Source organism: Molossus molossus, unplaced genomic scaffold, assembly GCF_014108415.1.
Source record: "Molossus molossus isolate mMolMol1 unplaced genomic scaffold, mMolMol1.p scaffold_m16_p_2, whole genome shotgun sequence".
Lineage (NCBI taxonomy): Eukaryota > Metazoa > Chordata > Mammalia > Chiroptera > Molossidae > Molossus > Molossus molossus.
In genome coordinates this window covers 116,962,184-116,984,819 of record NW_023425355.1, presented here as the reverse complement: position 1 = coordinate 116,984,819, position 22,636 = coordinate 116,962,184, and the positions used below count along the sequence as shown (strand labels likewise).

The 22,636-nt window shown below is 37.6% G+C and overlaps 1 protein-coding gene across 4 annotated transcripts in view; it reads right to left on the bottom strand.

The window, feature by feature from the left end:
• SRPX (sushi repeat containing protein X-linked) overlaps positions 1-22,636 on the bottom strand; it is a 117,260-nt gene that overhangs the window by 51,883 nt on the left and 42,741 nt on the right. For 3 of the 4 annotated variants that reach the window (XM_036271014.1, XM_036271017.1, XM_036271016.1), the window contains exon 2: positions 1,676-1,735. The exons of the other annotated variant lie outside the window; for it this stretch is intronic. In XM_036271014.1, the coding sequence (XP_036126907.1) occupies positions 1,676-1,735 (60 nt within the window). The remainder of the gene's footprint in view (positions 1-1,675; positions 1,736-22,636) is intronic. 4 annotated transcript variants of the gene reach the window in all.

The following is a 22,636-nucleotide window of genomic DNA, read 5'->3' as shown; positions in this document are numbered from 1 at the left end:
GGTTGGCTTCTAAGTTTTTAAACTAAAAACTGACAATACAAACAATTCCTTAAGAAGTATTTATTCTTAAACATTCAGGCTAAGTTTTAGACAAGCACATATTTTGGCCATCTGGTCTACCTTCCACACTTGCAATGCTGTGAGATGAGGATGAATATTGGGAACAATGATCCAAGGGCACTAGACAACCCCTACTGTACATGTGATGGGTCACATGTGCATGCATGTGTTTTAGGAAGATTTGTCAACAAGGGACTCAAGGGGGAAAAAAAGATTTTTAAATCCTCAATTAATTAAGAAGTGTTAAGAATCACAGTACTGCTCTGGCCAGTTTGGCTCAGTGATTAGAGCATCAACCTGTGGACCAGAGAGTCCACGGTTCAGTTCCCGCTAAGGGCACATACCTCAGTTGTCCCTGGCCCCGATTGGGGTCGTGTGGGTGGCAGCCAGTCAATGTGTCTCTTTCACAGCGATGCTTCTCTCTCTTTCTCTTTCCCCCTCTCTCCCTCTCACTCTATTTGAAGATAAATGCAAAAAATGTCCTCGGGTGAGGATTTAAAAAAAAAAAAGAATCACAGTACCTCCTTACCCCAAACATCTAATTAACAAGTTTGTGCTCTGCTTGGCTAGTTTATTCCTGACGCAACTTGTATAGGAGCTGTGGATAGGAATGAGTATTTGTATTCACAGGTCAAAAGATAATATGGACTATGGTGGGAAACATACCTGGACATAGACACCAGTCATTACATTAGAAAGATTTTTCACTTGTGTAGAAAACTACTGAAGGACTCTCTCCAAATGATTCTCCTATACCTGAGGCATCACAACAGAGCAGGGCAGTGTCCTCTTGCCAAATGTGGACAAATTTCCTGGGCAGAATGCTACAACGGAACTTTATTAACCAATTTTCTTCAAACTATTTCTCCACTGTAAAGTGTATCTGATTCAGAAAGAAAGAATGTAAATTTATCTTCACTTTTCCTAGGTCTCCCTATGCTTCAGAAAAATAAGTCACCAGTTGAAATATTTGTGGGCATACTTACCTGAGCCTTCATAGGAAGGTTCTTGATTAGGCTTTTTATAGTTGCTTGGGGGTGGATTGCTAGAAATGTGTAGAAATAGAGTTCTTTATCATTAGATTAAAGTTTCATGGGGCAACAGACTTCACTCATCATTTCAAGAGCCAAGTTGGACTCAGAAAGAGCATGATGAAATGAGCTTATGAAAATCAAGTTTTCTCAGTCCCCATTAATGTCAGTACATTAGCAGCACTGGGTCCAGATTTAACCTTGGGTGGCTTACTCTGGATGATTCTGGCTGTAATGTATGAATCAGGCAGAACTCCTAGCTTGATTTTCACTTTCATCAGCTAGAGCTTGACTTTGCAGAAGTAATGACAGTAAAGAAACTGATGAGAATAAAATGACCACCAGGGTGCTTAAGGTCAGCACTTCAGAGATTTCCAAATGCATTTGGTCTGCTTACTTTTGTTTTTCTTTATTTTTAAAATGGGAACATATGTGTATTAATTTTAAATATTTTTTTTCTGGATAGGTAATTAGAACTTAATTACATTGTCTGGTCACTTTATTATAATCTGCTCTGCAGGGCAAAAAAGAAAAGTTCCCCTGGCATCAGCAGGTCCTCATTAGCACATAAGCAAAGCATTCACCTTTATATCTAGGGTGTGAGTACACAACTTCATCATCTTCTAGCGGTGAGTCTCCAGATCCTACAATAAAAAAGAACAGAAACTGCAGCAAGAAAAGCCACATGATATGGACGAATATTTTGAAGCATTGCTTTGGCACAGTCCATGCAAGAGGGGCTATTAGAATGCAGAGCCAAGAGTGGAAGCTTCTATGGCCATTCATGAAAGGACAGGGGACCTCTCAGAGTGAACCTGGCTGGGCTGAGATGGCCAGAGCCAATCAAAATGAGCTTCAAACTGTTTAGGAATCACCATGTGCCAACTGAAATTCTGGACTCAGGCTAGAAAGAAAGTCAACTTCACTCTGAGAAGATGCCAATGTACATGAATCTCATGCCAGAGGAGACACAGTAAAAGGTGTGTGACTCAGACACAGGCCACAGTTTCTCCAGCAGCCAAAGAACACCCAGTAGAACTGGGTGTTATTGGTACCTGAAAATCATTCTGTCTTGTGAAGTGAATTTGGGTGGAGGATAATAAGGCAAATCAAATGTCTTAATGACAAAAGAAATACAAAGCTGTTTTGGTATATTTGTAGGAAATTAGGACCAAAATCAACAATCTGGATGTTTATTCAGAACCTCTCACCAAGTGATGGCTAACGTAAAAGTCCTTGATGAATCTTGCTACCCTTGAAAACCACAGACTTAGTGAGAAAGTCTGTATTTAATTTTAAATTTTAAACTCATTTGGAATTGGAACTGAATCATTTAAAAATAATTAAATATTGAATTCCAGTAAGTGTAGATCCTTAATCTTTGAAGCAGTACCAGGCCCCATACTTCAAAAGAGTAATCTTAAATCTAGAGATTTTTTTCTTCTAGATTTCCTATTCTGACACTGACTATTGAGTTGGCACATTCATGGTCACACATTTATCTACAGGGACCTACAACTATACCAGACAAAGACACTCTCTATTATGAGATTATTCAAATCCCCATACAGGATAAGTGAATGAGTAACGGTCCCTGTTCCACTTGTATTATGGATAAGAGATAGTGAGTGTGGACACTGAAACTGGGGAGGTGATGAAGTTCATTTGTAAAAGACCACCCAACTAGAGAAGCCTGGTTATGTGTTCTGCTCTGCCTCAGGTTTCTTCACCTGATGTCTGGCCATTCAGACAGGTACAAAATTACACAAACTTTTCATTATTCCTTATCAAAAACTGAACATAAAAACCTGTGTTACCCTTTAGGAAAGCAGTCTAGCAACATAAATCAAAAGTTTATGTTCAAACCCCCTGATCCAGTCATTCCACTTCTGGGAATCTATCCTAAGGAAATAATATTAAACACAGGAAAAAATTGACACACAGTCTTCTTTGCAATGTCATTTATAATAGCAAAAGACTATAAAAAGACCAAATAGCCAATGTCGTGATTCAATAAACTGTAGTAATAAAATGTAAGTATTATAAATAAGTAATGTTTATAAAAAGGAATAATATGGAAAAAGCTTTCTTATAATATTAAGCAGAAAATGTACTATAATAAAATTACATAAATGGTGTGATTTATAACTATGTAAGACAAATTCAAAATAAACAATGCATAGAAAAGAGTCTACGACAATTGGATGTTTTTCTTCTTTCTTCTCTTCTAAATTCTCTATAAACATGTATTACTTTCATAATCAAAAATAAACCTTATTATGCATAGAACTCAAAGAAGCTTAGTTTTCAAAATACATTTTAAATATATTAGAAATGTTAAAGTCTCTACTATCCCTCCATTTCTCTCCATATTCAAAGTTGAACTGGAATTCCTCTAAGAATTCTTGGATTCTCCAACTCCATATGGCACATTTCTATGTGCCAGGAAATCTGTCTCATATTAAGGACACTTCTCTCTTCCTTCAGGTTATCCTTCCCTCTATATAATCTACCTAGGTGGTAAGAAGCTCTGCACTTATTCCTGGCTCTAAGAAGACAATCACCACAGGTTGGATTCTCTGGAAACTAGCTTCTGTGATTAAGTTTTGTGCACAAGATGCTTATTACTGATCAACACCTGTGAAGGGGATAAGATGGAAGCAGGTCTGCACAAAAGAAAAAGTTGAGCTCTGGTGTCAGCTCAGTGACAGCCTCTCATGTTGGGCTGCAATGGCTGGAACTTTACATATCTGCATCAATCAGCTATTCATTATGCTCCACCTTGGGAAAGACATGCACTTGGACAAAGCATTCCCAACAGCTGAAGCGATCTCTGAAGGGGTTGGAAGCAGATTGCTTTCAGTTGAGCCAGTCAGTTTTTCTTTAAAGGAAGATCTGGTCAGTACATCTCCATGACCATCACAACACTCACTCTTTGAGAAATAACTTGAGATAAGTACACTCATGAGAGGGGTTGCTCCATACAGAATGGACTGGATTGAGACCTACTGGAGAGACAGGGCCACATGGGGTTCACAGCCTGACTTTACTGGTATATCAGCATTCTAAGACACATTCATCACATATTCTTTAGTATAGTAAAAATTAAAGTCTGAGAATAAGACAATGGGCAAATAAGTTATCTTATATTAATAAACTATTTTATAGCCATTAATCAAGTTTAGAATGGCAAATGTATATGAAACAGCTAATCAAAAATGCAGATGCTGCAAACTATATACATTACTCTATACATGATGAAGTATGAAATTGAATATATATATATATATATATATATATATATATATATATATCAAACTTGGAATATGATAAAATGGGACTACTGATACCTGCTTTGGAGCTATTGCGTAAGGATGAAGCTAAAGTAGCCATTTTGCAACCATGAGGTAAGATATTTCAAGATGAAAGATTTTCAGCTGATGATGGTAGAGTGTAAGGACAAAAAGAACTTGGTGTCCTTGATGACCTTATTAGGATAATAAATCAATCTTAGATATCTTACCTCCATACTTCTTGTTAGATCAGAAACTAATGTCCTTTTAATTGAAGCCATTGTGAATAGTATTGTTTGTTACTTGCAGCCAAATCCATCAAACTGATACATAAATGAATGAAAAATGTACTGCCTACTATTGGTAGGAGATCAAAGTAAAAAGAAAATAAATGGATATTATCCAGCCCTCCTTCCTAAACTTCCAGTTTATATTCAGCCTAAACCCATACATCAACTTCTATAAAAAGAAAAATGATGACCAGTCTACAGAATGGACATTCTGAAGGATATGGTAATATCAAAGACTGGTAACTTATTCTCAGCAGATTATACTTCTTATTTTTTATTTATTTTTAAAAATTTTGTTCTTTTTATTGATTTTTAGAGAGAAAGGAAGAGAGAGGGAGAGAGAGATAGAAACATCAATGAGAGAGAACATTGATTGGCCGCCTCCTGCATGCCCCCCACTGGGGACTGGGCATGTGCCCTGAACAGGAATCGAACCGGCAACTTCTTGATGCATGGGTCGATGTTCAACCACTGGGCCACACTGGCCGGGCCAGATTGTAATTTTTAAAGGGTACAAAAGCCACACAGGAGATTCATAGATATTGGGGAAATATTTTCCATAGTGTTAAATAAAGAAAGAGAAAAAAGAGAGAAAGAGAAGTGCGGGAGGGGCTATTTTTCCCTAATAAACTCCTCTTTGTTTACAAAAGGCCATCCCTTTAAAATTCTGGTTAACTGAGGTTTTAGTATGACAACCATTAATCAGTGCTCATATGGTTTGGATTACCACTATTTGGAAAGAATTCTTCAGTGCTTCTTCCACACAAATACAAATTCCACATTGGCTCAGAAATTAGAAATTCAGTGCCATGTAGGATTCTGTCCCTCAGCCATACCTCGAGCCAATTCCATTTATAATTGTGCTTTCTTTACAGAAACTTCATCTAATTCAACAAATTTCCAAAGAAAGAACCACTCCTTTTCTCCAAAGTTCAAAAAAGGGCCTTTCTGGCCTACTGAATCTTACTCTTTCATTCTGACTGTCCATGTACATAACAACATTAAGACAAAAATTCACTCTTAAGGAATATCTATAATATTTATGAGAATTTCATCAGGGATTTTTATTTTAAAAGGCTCCTAGAGTGCTCTTTCTATCACCCTAAAGTTTTTGCACTGTAAGGTGTGGTGAGGGTAGGGGAGGGAGCATTTGAGACTAATGAAAAATATTGCCAATTTGTTAAACTGTATATTTCTTTATAGATTGTGACACATTATCCAAATGGACAGATTTCCTGGTTCTTCAATTTTTTAACTCAAAGGGTGGGGTTCATTTCTGTTATTTTTCATACAGCTCTGCATTCTTAATGTTTTGTCAGAAATATTGGTTCGCCCTGCTCATCAACATTACTCTGAATATAATTTTATTATTATTAAAAGTCATGCTTAATAGTAAATACCAGCATCAATTTTATATTGAAAGTCCATGGGAAAATAAAACTCATTTTGCAGTAGAAATTCTTTTTTTTTAATTTTATTTTTGTTACAGATGTTTCTCCTTTTTTACCCCATTGACACCCTCCTCCCCATCACCCCCGCCCCATCTTCTACTTTGTTCTCCATGTCCATTGGTTATGCATAAATGCATATAAGTTCTGTAGTTTATCGCTTCCCACACTCCACCAACCCCTCTCCTGAGGGTTGTCAGTTTGTACCCTACTTCCATGTTTCTGGGTCTACCCTATTCCTCAGACTGTTATGTTCATTATATTCCATATATAAGTGAGATCATGTGGTATTTGTATTTTTCTGCTCGGCTTGTTTCACTTAGGATAATACTTTCTAGGTCCCTCCATGTCGTCTCAAAGGATAAAAGCTCTTTCTTTCTTACAGCTGCATAGTACTCCATTGTGTATATGTACCACCGCTTTTTTAGCCATTCGTCTACTAATGGACACTTGGGCTGTTTCCAGATCTTAGCTATTGTACATAGTGCTGCTATGAACATGGGGGTACATATATTCTTTATGATTGGTGTTTCAGGCTTCTTAGGGTATAGTCCTAGACGTGGGATCACTGGGTCAAATGGAAGTTCAATTTTTAACTTTTTGAGGTAACACCATATTGTTTTCCATAGTGGCTGCACCAGTCTGCATTGCCACCAGCAGTGTACTAGAGTCCCCTTTTCTCCACACCCTCGCCAACACTTGTTGTTTGATGATTTGTTGATGGCGGCCATTCTGACAGGTGTGAGGTGATACCTCATTGTTGTTTTAATCTGATGATTAGTGATGTTGAGCATTTCTTCAAATGTCTCTTGGCCATTTGTATGTCCTGTTTGGAGAGGTGTCTATTCAGCTTCTCTGCCCATTTTTTAATTGGGTTCTTTGTCTTCCTTTAGTGGAGTTCTATGAGTACTCTATATATTTTGGAAATTAACCCCTTATCTGATGTATCATTGGCAATGATGTTCTCCCACACAGTGAGTTGCCTTTCCATTTTGATGGTGGTTTCTTTTGCTGTGCAGAAGCTTTTTAGTTTGATGTAGTCCCATGGGTTCGTTTTCTCCTTTGTTTCTGTTGCCTTAGGTGATGTATCAGCAAAAATTCTGCTGTGTATGATGTCAGAAATTTTGTTGTCCACATTTTCTTCTAGAATTTTTATGGATTCACGGGTCACATTTAAGTCTTTTATCGATTTTGAGTTTATTTTTGTGTGTGCTGTAAGTTGATGGTCTAGTTTTATTTATTTTATTTTATTTTTTTTTTGCATGTAGCTGTCCAATTTTCCCAACACCATTTATTAAAGAGGCTGTCTTTACTCCACTGTATGCTCTTGCCACCTTTGTCAAATATTAAATGAGCATATTGCCTTGGGTCCATTTCTGGGTTCTCTGTACTGTTCCACTGCTCTATATGCCTGTTCCTGTGCCAGTACCAGACTGTTTTGATTACCGTGGCTTTGTAGTATAACCTGATATCTGATATTGTGATCCCACCTACTTTGTCCTTCTTCAAAATTGCTGTGGCTATTCGGGGACTTTTTTGGTTCCATATGAACTTTTGAAGTATTTTTTCTAGTTCTGTGAAATATGCCGTTGGTGTTTTGATGGCGATTGCATTGAATCTATAGGTTGCTTTGGGTAATATAAACATTTTAATGATGTTAATTCTTCCAATCCATGCACAAGGTATGTGCTTCCACTTTTTTATGTCTTCCTCTATCTCTTTTTTCAATGTCCTGTAGTTTTCTGCAAATAGGTCCTTTACTTCTTTGGTTAAGTTTATTCCTAGGTATCTTATTATTTTTTTTTTTTTCCTGCGATGGTAAATGGGATTGTTTTTTCAGTTTCTCTTTCTGTGAGTTCATCATTGGTGTGTAAGAATGCCATCGATTTCATGACATTAATTTTGTATCCTGCTACTTTGCCAAATTTATTTATTAAGTCTAGTAGATTTTTGATGGAGTCTTTAGGGTTTTCTGTGTATAATATCATGTCATCTGCAAATAATGACAATTTCACATTCTCCTTTCTAATTTGGATCGCTTTGATTTTTTCTATATGTCTGATTGCTGTGGCTAAGACTTTCAGTACTATGTTAAATAAGAGTGGCAAAAGTGGAGATCCCTGTCTTGTTCCTGTTTTTAAGGGAACTGTTTTTACTTTCTGCCCATTGAGTATGATGTTGGCTGTAGGTCTTTCATATATGGCCTTTATTATGTTGAGATATGATCCCTCTATTCCCACATTGATAAGCGTTTTTATCAGAAATGGATGCTGGATTTTGTCAAATGCTTTTCCAGCATCTACTGATATGATCATATGGTTTTTATACTACATTTTGTTTATGTGGTGTATCGCATTTACTGATTTACGAATATTGTACCAGCCTTGCATCCCTTGGATGAATCCCACTTGCTCATGGTGAATAATTTTTCTGATGTATTGCTGGATCCAATTTGCTAGTATTTTCTTCAGGATTTTGGCGTCTATGTTCATCAGGAACATTGGCCTGTAGTTTTCTTTCTTCATAGTGTCTTTTTCTGGTTTTGGAATTAGAATTATGCTGGCCTCATGAAATGAGTTTGGAAGTCTTTCTTCTTCTTGAATTTTTTGAAATACTTTCAGAAGAATGGGTATTACTTCTTTTTTTTTTTTAATGTTCTGTAAAACTCCCCCGTGAAGCCATCTGGGCCTGGGCTTTTGTTTGCGGGGAGAGTCTTGATTACTTCTTCAAACTTCTTAGTTGTTATTGGTCTGTTCAAGTTTCCTATCTCTTCCCAGTCTAGTTTTGGAAGACCGTGTGTTTCTAGAAATTCATCCATTTCACTTAGATTGTCGAATTTGTTGCCTTAAATTGTTCATAGAAGCTGTTATCGATCTTATGTATTTCTGTAGTGTTGGTAGTTACTTCTCTTTCATTTCTGATTTTGTGTATTTGGGTTCTCTCTCTTTGTTTCTTGGTGAGTCTAGCTAAGGGTCCATCAATCTTGTTTATCTTTTCAAAAAAACAGCTCTTTGTTTATTGATTCTTTGAATTGTTTTTTTGGTCTCTATGTCATTGATTTTTGCTCTGATCTTTACAATTTCCTTCCTTCTACTTGCTCTGGAGTTTTCTTTTTGTTTTCTATCTAATTCTTTAAGTTGTGAGGTTAGACAGTCAATTAGAAATTTTTCTTGTTTCTTGAGGTAGGCCTGCAGTGCTATGAACTTTCCTCTCAGAACTGCTTTTGCTGCATCCCATTGATTTTGTGTTGTTGTGTGTTCATTTTCATTGGTTTCGAGGAAGTTATTAATTTCTTCCTTGATCTCCTTGGAAACCCATTCATTATTTAATAAAATGCTATTTAGCTTCCATGTGTTCAAATGTCTTTGCATGTTTTTGTTGCAATTAATTTCTAGTTTCATGCCATTGTGATGAGAAGATGCTTGATATGATTTCAATCTTCTCGTAGAGATTTAGTTTGTTTCCTATCATGTGGTCTGTCTTTGAGAATGTCCCATGTGCACTTGAGAAGAATGTGAATTCTGTCGTTTTGGGGTGTAATTCTCCGTAGATATCTATTAAATCCATTTGGTCTAGTGCTTCATTCAGAGTCTCTGTTTCCTTGCTAATTTTTTGTCTAAAGGATCTATCCAGTGGTGTCAACAGGGTGTTGAAGCCTCTGCTATGATTGTATTGCAGTCGATTTCTCCTTTGAAGTTCTCCAGAAGATTTTTAATATATTTTGGTGCTCCTATATTTGGTGCATATATTTTTATCAAGGTTATATCTTCCTGTTGGATAGATCCTTTCATTATTATGTAGTGTCCTTCTTTGTCTCTAGTTATCATCTTCATTTTGAAATCAGTTTTGTCATATATGAGTATTGCTACCACAGTTTTTTGTTTTTGTTTTTTTTTTTTTTGCTATCCATTTGATTGGAAATTTTTTTCATGTCTTCACTTTCAACCTATGTGAGTCTTTTGTTGTGAGGTGGGTCTCTTGTAAACAACATATAGATGAGTCATGATTTCTTATCCAAGCAGCTACTCTGTGTCTTTTAATCGGAGCATTCCGTCCATTTACATTTAAGGCGATTATTGATATGTACTTATTTATTGGCATTTTTGCTTAGTTTGGTTATATTTTTTTTCCTATTTCTTCTACTAATTACAGCAGTCCTTTTAACATTTCTTGCAGTGCTGGTTTGGTGCTAATGTATTTCCTTAGCCTTTTTTGTCTGGGAAGCTCTTTATTTAACCTTCTATTTTGTATGTCAGCCTTGCTGGGTAGAGTAGTCTTGGATTCAGATCCTTGTTTTTCATGACCTTGATTACCTCGTGCCATTCCCTTCTGGTCTGTTGTGTTTCTGTTGAGAAGTCAGCTTAGAGCCTTATGGGTTTTTTTTTTTTTTTTTTTTTTTATTAACCTGTTGCTTATCTCTTGCTGCTTTTAGGATTCTCTCTTTGTCTTTAACTTTTGGCATTTTAATTACTATTAAAATTGTGTGGGCCTGTTTGGGTTCTTCTTACTTGGGGCTCTCTGTGCTTCTTGAACTTGAACGCCTTCTTCCTTCACCAAATTAGGGAAGTTTCCTGTCACTATTTCTTTGAATATATTCTCTAACCCTTGCTCATTTTCTTCTTTTTCGGGGACTCCTATGATGAGAATATTATTATGTTTCCTGTTGTCCCACACTCTCTTAAACTTTCTTCCTGTTTTTTAATTGGTTGATTTTTTCCACCCTGTCTTCTAATTCACTGATATGGTCCTCTGCTTCCTCTACTCTGCTGTTTAGACCTTCCAATGTGTTCTTTATTTGTGATATGTCATTCTCGATCTCTTCTTGGTGGTTTTTAATTTCCAATTGGTTGATTTTCAGCATCTCTATGTCCTTACTCATGCTGTTGTGCTTCCTCAAGATCATGGCTCTGAATTCTAGCTCTGTTAACTTGCCTAACTGCTCCACATTGATCTCATCTTCAGTGGAGATGATCTCTTGTTCTTTCATTTGGCTTTTGTTTCTGTGTTTCACCATTTTGGCTATCACATTGGGCTTTGGGGCATGCCAGATTTTTCCTGTGGGTGTTGGTGTTCTGCTGTTTGTGGCTCCCTCTCCTGGGTTTAGATGAACGAGGGAGGACCCATGTTACATGCCACTGTCAAGTCTTACTTTCTTGGTTATAGTTGCTAGCCCAGCAATGGTATTGTTATCCTCTAGCTTTTTGTCTGGAGGCTAGCAGTCAAGGTTACTTGAAGAGTTTGGGGTTGTCAGTTGATTGAAAAACTCCCTAAGATGCTCAGCATAAGGGGATTTCTCGAGGGTGGGGCAGGTGCTGGTTATTAGTGAGCATCAATTTTCATTTCAATGGCCCACAGGGTGGGTTGAATCTCTGAGAGAGGAGCTACTGCCTCTCCCCAGAGCCCTGGGAAGGAGCACACTGGCCACCATCCTGCATGGGTGAAACTCAGCAAAAGCTCTGAGTGCCCTCCAAATCCCATGTGTCTCCACACAGTTCCAGTCCAGTCTGCCCTCCCTCTGCCAGAGACCAAGGTGAGTGGCTGTGGCTATTTTAGCCTCTGTCCCAGCTCTGCGCTGTGGAGCCGCTTGGGACTTTAACCCAAGGGTGCTGCTCACAGCTAAGGCTGCTGCTGTCTGTGGGCTCCCAGCCCCCCTCTCGTGCCTTTGCAATCCTACCAGGATTGAGTCAGTGTCCCTGGTTATATGGTCCTCACAAGCTGCTTTTCTGTTGCTTTTTCCCGTCGATTTGTGTGTGTTTTAGTTGTAATTCCAGTTTGGTCCTGGGAGACGGTCTGTGTAGCTTCCATTCACTCCACCGCCATTTTGAAAACTCCTCAGTAGAGATTCTTAACCTGAATACCTGATCTCAAAGGATCAATGGAGGAACTTTAGAGACTTTTGGTATATAAATACACTTTCTATGAAAACCTACTAACTTTCAGTAGATTTTAGTAAGGGTCTCTGATCCAAAAGAATATTAAGAACCATGATTTCACAGCATTTTTTATTATGAAGAATGCTAGAGTACTTAGTGAAGAAGTATGTAGTATATCCTTGATATTTGACTTTTTAATATGTGAGAGGAGAGACAAATATAACAAAGATAAATGCTTATCCTTTTATTATTGGCTTATTGGTCTTATTGGCCTTATTGGCTTTTTCTAGATTATTGCTGTGTAATAGAACTTCCTGAAATGATGGAAATGTTCTATATCTGTGCTATCCAGTAGGGTAACCACTAGCCACATGTAGTTATTAAGCACTTAATATATGGCTGGTACAACTAGAGAACTGAATGTTTTTGTTTTATTTTAATTAATTTAAATTTAAATAGCCATATGTGGCTAGCAGCTACCATACTAGACAGCATAGGTCTAGGCTTGATTTTAAAGTATTCCATGGAGTCATTCGTGTCTCTGAATTTTTCAGTAGTGGGACCTATGTCCAATTAGCCTTGTATAGCTAGCATATGATTCAGAATTGGTAGTCAATAAATGTTGGGAGAAAAGAAAAAAATTGCTTAAGTGTCATATGACACACAAATCATGTGTCCTTATGCTCATATGTCTGGAATGGTTTAACCCTACTCAGACAGCTTCAGTATATAGACTTGAACTGTGACAATACTGGAAAGATTTGGATGTTCATAAAAAAAGTATTTTGCACTATTGGAAGCTACAGGACATTTATTTGTGGGAGCCAGATGATTTAGTGCTAGCAAATGATTTGCCAATGGGGTTATACTGCAACTGCAATAAAGTGAAAAGTACATTTAATCCAGGGCTGTCTGACCCCAATAAATTCAATAAAAGTAGGGGAAAGTACATTTGAATGGCTTCTGAACAAAGATAAAACCCAGGCACTTCCAGCAAGACACAGTCTAAAGATGAAGCCAATGATACCGCTGTCAAATCCTTTGTTAAATCAAGGCAGTACCTCAGAGTACCTTCAGTCACACAAAAGGTCCTTTAAAGAAATTAAGGATGTGTCTCAGATTCTCTCAATTAAACAACAGAGAAAAGTTTATGTCTATAAGATTTGTGGGTATGGCTTTATCTAATGGAGTGAACTCCAAGAAGATTCACAGGAAATCCATAAAGTTCTTAATGAGTTATATATGCAGAAATATCACCATTATGACTGAGGGGGACAGAGACATTACGGAACAAGGGGAGGTCTTAGAACTCACAGAATTCTACTGTTCAGAAGCAGACACACAGAACTGCCTAGCTGTAAATAGGTGCTACCATTCATGAAAATTCTGCAGGATTTATGTTCCTGAGACTGTACCCTTGCTTGAGTCTTTTTATTATTTTTTTCCTCTCTCCCTTATATAAAGGTTTTCCCTGAGAGCATTCTCTCAACAAGCCACAGGCTCTGTTTCTAAGGAACCAAGACAGCCACTGAATCTCCCTAAAATTCAAATACCCCAAACAGCCATACCTCATAGGTTTCTATAAAAGTTAAATGACATATTTATATGTTTTAAAATATTTTTATTATGATAATTACAACTATCCTTGGTTTGTTTTACAAGCTTCTCATTTGATGTTTCATAATCACATGTTATATTTAATTCATTGTGCATTTATTTTAGGCTTCTACTACCTTGACCTGCTATGCATATAAATGAGCTTCTGGTAAAATATTAAAATATGACAAATTTATATCTTGCCTGATATGTTTTTCAAGAAATGTTTTAAACATTAAGCATAGTCAGGCATCTCGTTGCTATAAAAGTTTCCTGTGTATGTTTTTATATTCCTTTGAAACAATTTTGTATGATTTATAAATATATATAATATTCAATTTAATAACCACCAGGAAAAGCCACATATTCAATCCTTTCTAGTAAAATAATCTTGTCGAGTCTAGTCTATAAATTCAGATAATCAGATGATAAAATTGCTTTAGGGAAAAGTGACTTTCAGGCTCAATCTATTACCATAGTCTATCCTTTGAAGCAGAAAAACCCTTGTGGTTCCCTATATACCTCAGGATTCAAAGGTATTAACAAAATGGGAGCCTACAGAAAGTTATTTTCTTGCTGTGAAGTATTACTATTGAGTTTCTTAGTAGTAATCCTTGTGGCTCTTGTTAATACATATGAGTGTTCAAACATTTTGGAGGACTCCAAGGAAGGATGGATAAAAGGTAGAGTGGTAAGTTATCTTTCCTCCATGGGTAAACTTGCAAAGGATTCATAGCTAGAAAGTTCTACTATATGGTTGAGCCATTGAAGAAACCCAGAAGTAAGTCCCACATGGCTGACTGGCATGCATGACCTGCTCTGTTATGTCTTGGCAAACTTTCTAGTCAGAGGAAAAATGTCCAGGAGCTGTGCATAAGTATGCATATTTAAAGGAGTGGAGCAGAGACGATAATTTAGCTTTTCAAGAGCATCAACTTCAACTCAAAGACACAGGCCCAGAACAAGTAGACAGAGGGCCAGAAACTATAAATAAAGCACTCTTGCTTGGAAGTCTTACTCCTGTAAATCAGTGGCAGACTAACAGATGAAAGCTCAAAAGTAAGAAAAGAGGGGGGAGGTACACAGAGAGGATGTCGTTCCAAGTGGAAAAAGAGGATCCAGAAAGATAGGTCTAAACCTTTTGCTAGTCATAGGGAATAGATTGAAGGTAATATTTATTACCAGTGTTTTTCTTGGGGGAGAATATTCACCAAAATGTTCAAATAGGTCAAGTTTACAGTAAACACCAGACATTCACCTCACCATACCCCAGTATTCAACTTCTCTATCATGATCTCAAGCCCCTCACATGTACCAACAATCAATTAGAGTACTGTGTTTAAACTTTTGACCCAATTTAATGGGTCATAAGTAGCATTGTTGGAGTGAAATAGGACAGAATTGAAAATGTCAGAGTTCATTGCACATATTAAAGATAAATCCGCAGTTACCAGCAGGACCTGCAGGGTGCTGAAGCACCAGAGAGGCCTGTGCAACCCAGAAGCCCATAACATAGGCATAGAGCTGGGTCCCCAAAGGGATTGTGCAATCCAGTTACCCACGGCACCTTCAGGGTGCAGGGGCACCAGACAGGCCTGTGCCACCCAGCTTCACACAAAATAGACATAGAGGATTTGAAAATGGAGGCAGAGTGAATGAAAGCTACACAGACAATCTCCCAGGACCAAAAAGGAATTGCAACTAAAATAAAGACAAATCCTCGGAAAAAAGCAACAGAAAAGCAGCAGGACAGGACCATATAAACAGCGACACAGGTAGGATCTGTGGAGGTGTGAGAGGGGGCAGGCCGAGAGCCCACGGACAGCAGCAGTCTTAGCTGTGAACAGCGCCCTTGGGGAAAAAAGACCAAGCCCGCTCCACAGTGCAGAGAGCCAGGACAGAGCGCTAAAATAGCCACAACCACTCACCTGGGGACTATGGCAGAGGGAGGGCAGACTGGGCAGGAACTCTGTGGGGACAACCTGAATTTGGAGGGCACTCAGAGGTTTTGCTGAGTTGAGGCCACAAAGGATGGTGGTGAGTGTGCTCCTTCCCAGAGCTGTGGGGAAAAGCAGCAGCCCCCCCTCGGAGATTAAGCCTTTTCCTGGTGAGGTAAAGAAATGCAAATTGAGGCTCATTAACAACCAGCATCTAGCCCACCCTCTGGAAATCCTGTTATGCAGAACACCAGGGTTACATTCCAAGGCACTGGGTAACTGAGACTACTACCCTCTGGGCAAAAAACTAGAGGATAACTGAACCTTTCCTGGGCTTGCAATCTACCCAGGAAAGTAAGATTTCATGGTGGTATTTAACTTGGGCCTACCGAGGCTCATCCAAACCCAGTAGATGGAGCCACAAACAGCAGAACACCAACACCCACAGGGAAAATTTGACAGGCTCCAAAACCAACTAAGATAGCCAAAGTGGTGAAAGAAAGACACAAATCCCAAATAAAACAAGAGAACTGTATCGAAGATGAGATAAATGAAATGCAGTTAAGCAAATTATCAGAGGTAGAGTTCAGAGCCATGATCTTGAGGAAACTCAACAGCATGAATAAGGACATCAGCATCATGAGTAAAGATATAGAAACATTGAAAAACCAACCAAATGGAAATGAAGAATGACATAGCAGAAATTAAGAACACATTGGAAGGACTAACCAGCAGCATAGAGGAAGCTGAGGACTGGATCAGTGAATTAGAAGACAGGGTAGAAAAAAATCAACCAATCAGAAAACCAAAAGGAAAAACAATGTAAAAACAGGAAGATAGCTTAAGAGAACTGTGGAATAACTGGAAACGTAATAACATTCGTACCATAGGAGTCCCCAGAGAGGAAGAAAATGGGCAAAGTTTAGAAAATATATTTGAAGATATAGTGACAAAAAACTTTCCAGACTTGGTGAAGGAAGAAGGCATTCAAGCTCAAGAAGTACAGAGAGTCCCAAGTAAGAAGAACACAAACAGGCCCACACCAAGACACATAGTAATTAAAGTGCCAAAAATTAAAGACAAAGAGAAAATCCTAAAGGAAGCAAGAGATAAGCAACAGGTTACTACAAAGGAAACCCCAGAAGGCTCTCAGCTGACTTCTCAACAGAAACACTACAGGCCAGAAGGGAGTGGCATGAAGTAATCAAGGTCATAAAAAACAAGGATCTGAGTCCAAGACTATTCTATCCAGCAAGGCTATCATTCAAAGAAGGTCAAATAAAGAGCTTCCCAATCAAAAAAAGGCAAAGGGAATATATTAACACCAAACCAGCACTGCAAGATATGCTGAAAGGACTGCTGTAATTAGTAGAACAAATAGGAAGAAAAATAGAACCACACTAAACGAAAATGGCAATAAATAAGTGCATATCAATTATCACCTTAAATGTGAATGGTTTGAATGCTCCGATAAAAAGACACAGAGTAGCTGACTGGATAAGAAAGCATGACTCACATACATATTGTCTACAAGAGACCCACCTCACAACAAAAGACTCACATAGTTTGAAAGTGAAGGGATGGAAAAAAATCTTTCAAGCAAACGGAAAGGGAAAAAAAAAAAAGCTGGGGTAGCAATATTTATATCTGATAAAGTAGATTTCAAAATGAAGACCATAACTAGAGACAAAGAAGGCCACTACATAATATTGAAAGGATATATCAAACAGGAAGATATAACCTTGGTAAACATATATGCCCAATATAGGAGCACCAAAATATACTTAAAATCTTCTGGAGGACTTCAAAGGAAAAATCAACAGAAATACAATCGTAACAAAGGACTTCAACACCCCGCTGACATTACTGGAAAGATCATATAGACAAAAAATTAACATGGAAACACAGAATCTAAATGAAGCGCTAGGTCAAATGAATTCCATAAATATCTACAGAGAATTACACCCCAAAACTGCAGAATTCACCGACTTCTCAAGTGCACATGGGACATTTTCAAAGACACACCACATGTTAGGGCACAAACTAAGTCTCTACAAGTTCAAGAAGATTGAAATCATTATGAAGCATCTTCTCAGATAACAATGGCATGCAACTAGAAATCAATTGCAACAAGAACATGCAAAGACATTTGAACACATGGAAGCTAAATAGCACGTTATTGAACAATTACTGGGTTACCATGGAGATCAAGGCAGAAATTAAAAACTCCCTGGAAACCAATGAAAATGAACACACAACAGCACAAAACCTATGGAATGCAGCGAAAGCACTTCTGAGAAGGAAGTTCATAACACTGCAGGCCAACCTCAAGAAACAAGAAAAATTCCAAATAGATTATCTAACCCCACAACTTAAATAACTAGAAAGCAAACAAAAAGAAAACACCAGAGCAAGTAGAAGGAAGGAAATTGTAAAGATCAGAGCAGAAATAAATTACATGGAGACCAAAAAACAATTCAAAGGATCAATGAAACAAAGTGCTGGTTCTTTGAAATGATAAAAAAGATTGATGGACCCCGAGCTAGACTCACCAAGGAACAAAGAGAGAGAACTCAAATACAGAAAATCAGAAATGAAAAAGGAGAAATAATAACTGACACCACAGAAATGCAAAAGATTGTTAACAAATATGAACAATTATATGGCAATAAACTCGACAATCTAAGCGAAATGGATGAATTTCTAGAAACACATAGTCTCCCAAAACTGGACCAGGAAGAGATAGAAAATTTGAACAAATGAATAACAACAAAAGAAATTGAAGATGTAATCAAGTCTCTCCCAGCAAACAAAAGCCCAGGCTCGGACGGCTTCACAGGGGAATTTACTGAACATTCCAAGAAGAACTAATACCCATTCTCCTCAAACAATTTCAAAAAATTCAAGAAGGAAGATTTCCAAACTCGTTTTATGAGGCCAGCATAATTCTCATTCCAAAACCAGAAAAAAGACACTACAAAAAAATAAAACCACAGGCCAATATCCCTGATGAACATAGACACCAAAATCCTGAACAAAATACTAGCAAATCAAATCCAGCAATACATCAAAAAAATTATTCACCATGACCAAGTGGGATTCATCTCAGAGATGAAGGCTGGTACAACATTCGCAAATCAATAAATGTGATACACCACAAAAACAAAATGAAAGATAAAAATCATATGATCATATCAATAGATGCTGAAAAAGCCTTTGACAAAATCCAGAACCCATTTCTGATAAAAATGCTCGGCAATCTGGGAATACAGGGATTATATCTTAACATAATAAAGGCCATATATGAAAGACTTACAGCCAACATCATACTCAATGAGCAAAAATTAAAAACATTTCCCTTAAGAACAGGAACAAGACTGGGATGCCCACTTTTTCCACTCTTATTTAACATAGTACTGGAAGTCTTAGCTACAGCAATCAGACAGGAAGGAATAATAAAAGGGATCCAAATTAGAAAAGAGAAAGTGAAACTGTCATTATTCGCAGATGACATATACTATATGTAGAAAACCCCACAGACTCCATCAAAAATTTACTATACTTAATAAATAAATTTGGAAAAGTAGCAGGATACAAAATTAATGACATAATACTATATGTAGAAAACCCCACAGACTCCATCAAAAATTCACTAGACTTAATAAATAAATTTGGAAAAGTAGCAGGATACAAAATTAACGTCAAGAAATCGACAGCAATTCTTATACTCCAATGATGAACTCACAGAAAGAGAAATTATAAGAACAATCCTATTTACCATCGCAGTAAAAAAATTAAGATACCTAGGAATAAACTTAACCAAAGAAATAAAGGACCTATTCGCAGAAAACTACAGGTCATTGAATAGAGAAATAGAGGAAGACATAAAAAAGTGGAAGCACATACCTTGTCCATGGATTGGAAGATCCAACATCATTAAAATATCCATACTACCCAAAGCAATCTACAGATTCAATGCAATCCCCATCTAAATACCAACGACATATTTCACAGAACTAGAAAAAATACTTCAAAAGTTTATATTGAACCATAAAGACACAGAATAGCCACAGCAATCTTGAAAAAGAAGAACAAAGTTGGAGGGATCACAATACCAGATATCAGGTTATACTACAAAGCCACTGTAATCAAAACAGCCTGGTACTGGCACAAGAATAGGCAGATAGATCAATGGAACAGAATAGAAATCCCGGAAATGGGCCCAAGGCAATATGCTCAATTAATATTTGACCAGGGTGGCAAAAGCATACAGTGGAGTAAAGACAGCCTCTTTAATAAATGGTGTTGGGGAAATTGGACAGCTACCTGAAAAAAAAAAAAAAAAAAAAAAAAATAAACTACACCATCAACTTACACCATACACAAGAATAAGCTCAAAAGGGATATTAGACTTAATGATGACTCATGAGTCCATAAAAATCTTAGAAGAAAATGTAAGCAACAAAATTTCTGACATCATACGCAGCAGAATTTTTGCTGATACATCACCTAAGGCAACAGAAACAAAGGAGAAAATGAACACATGGGACTACATCAAACTCAAAAGCTTCTGCACAGCAAAAGAAACAACCACCAAAATGGAAAGGCAACCCACTGTATGGGAGAGCATAATTGCCAATGATATATCAGATAAGGGGTTAATTTCCAATATGTATAGAGTGCTCATACAGCTCAACAAAAGGAAAACAAAGAACCCAATTTTAAAAATGGGCGGAGGAACTAAATAGATACCTCCTCAAACAGGACATACAAATGGCTAAGAGACATATGAAGAAATGCTTAACATCACTAATCATCAGAGAGATGCAAATTAAAACAACAATGAGGTATCACCTCACACCTGTCAGAATGGCTGCCATCAACAAATCATCAAACAACAAGTGTTGGCGAGGGTGTGGAGACAAAGGGACTCTAGTGCACTGCGGGTGGGAATGCAGACTGGTGCAGCCACTATGGAAAACACTATGGTGTTACCTCAAAAAGTTAAAAATTGAACTTCCATTTGACACAGTGATCCCACTTCTAGGAATATACCCTATGAAACCTGAAACATCAATCAGAAAGAATATATGTATCCCCATATTCATAGCAGCACTATTTACAATAGCTAAAATCTGGAAACAGCCCAAATGTCCGTCAGTAGACAAATGGATAGAAAAGTAGTGGTACATATACACAAGGAAGTATTATGCAGCTGTAGAAAAGATCTCTTATCCTTTGAGACGACATGGAGGGACCTGGAGAGTATTATCCTAAGCGAAACAAGCCAAACAGAGAAAGACAAATATCATATGATCTTAGTTATTTGTGGAATATAATGAACATAACAGTCTGAGGAACAGGGTAGTCCCAGAGACGTGGAAGTGGGACAATCCCCAGAATAGGGGTTGGGGGGTAGAGATAAACCACAGTTCTTATATGCATGTATGCATGAACAATGGACATGGACAACAAAGCTGGGGAAAGGGTGGGGAGGGGGAGCTATCAGTAAGGGGAAAAAGGAGAAACATGTGTAACAAAAATAAATTAATTAATTAATATAAATAAATAAAGATAAATGCTACTTTGTACAACTTTTGTTTCAAGTATGTAGTAATATGTGTGATAGGGTACCCTCAGTTTGCGTGAGACAGTCCCATTTTGTGATTGTTGTCCCAGCATTATTATCAATTGCACTCCTTTTTACACTCAAAAGTGTCTGATGAGACAATAAAAAATATATTCACCCTAATAATAGGTCACATTAGAATACATTTCTTCATATGGGTCTTAGTAAAAAAATTAGAATAACAGTGAATGAAAACCCAGAGGTAATAGCCTTGTCTAGTTAATTATTTGTTTCTTCTCTCAAAATAAAGATAGCTGACTGTCTGAGAAAGGTTTCTGTTGGCAGTGGTAGAAGGCTTTGCTTTGTTGAGAACATGGATATTCTATACCATGCAATATCAAGCTGGGACCAAGTTTCCCCAACCATTTGTGGCCATCCTCTCTGGTAGGATGCAATTGAAAGAGCCTTGAGATTAAGTTCCAGCTCCTCCACTAAATGTGTGCTATTGGCTGGGGAAGCCACTTTCCTTTTCTGAGCTTCAGTTTGCTGGTCTGTAAAAGGGAGCGATAGTAGTGGAGAGAAGAATGCAATATTTGTTTTCATATGTTCCCTCAGAACTTTCCTCGGTCTTCAACCTCTAGATAGGATCATTGTACTCAAACAAATCAACATGCCCTCTTCCTCCTCCAACTAGTAATAAACAATTAGCATGGTGCATCACTCTAAAACTTACCAGGTTCTTTCATTATTACTGCTCCTTTAAGTGTTCAGTGTAACCCTATGAGTTGGATATCTTCCAGGGACTAGAATGCAAACCTGGGGAGGACAGTGACTCTTTGATAACTTGTTCATGACTGTACTCTCAGCTCAGAGAATGCAGTGAATATAAGTTGCAAGAGAAATGAGGATTGAACTCCTCTGACCATAAATCCTGTGCAATTTCACAGCTACGTGCTTGTCTTTATGCCTTTGCTCAACCAACCTGAAAAGCCAAGCCTCTCCTTTTAGTCCCTTTTCGTTTTTTGTTTTTTGTTTTTATTTTGTTTTGTTTTATTTTGTTTTTTGTTAATCCTCACGCAAGGATATATTTTCCATTGTTTTTTAGAGAGTGGATGGGAGGGAGGGAGGGGGAGAGAGAAACATCTATGTGAGAGAGACACATCAATTGGTTGCCTCCCGCATGCACCCTGACTGGGGCCAGGGATTAAACCTGCAACCCAAGTACATGCCCTTGACCGGGAATCTAATCCATGCCTTTATGTGCGTGGACAAACACTCTAACCACTGAGCAACACCATTCAGACTATCCCTTTCCTGTTTTAAAAGCTATTTCAAAGCCTAGTTCCTCTAGGTTGTCCTTTCTAATCTTTAAATTCTGTTCACATTGATATGCTCTATTCACATTTTTAAAATTAGCACTGACCTTATGCAATTTTGGATTTTCAGAAGTCATTTCAAATGTTTGTAGGTTCTGTAATCCCAACTGGACATCAAACTACTCCGGGATAATGGTTGGTTTTTGTTTCCACTTACTGCCCC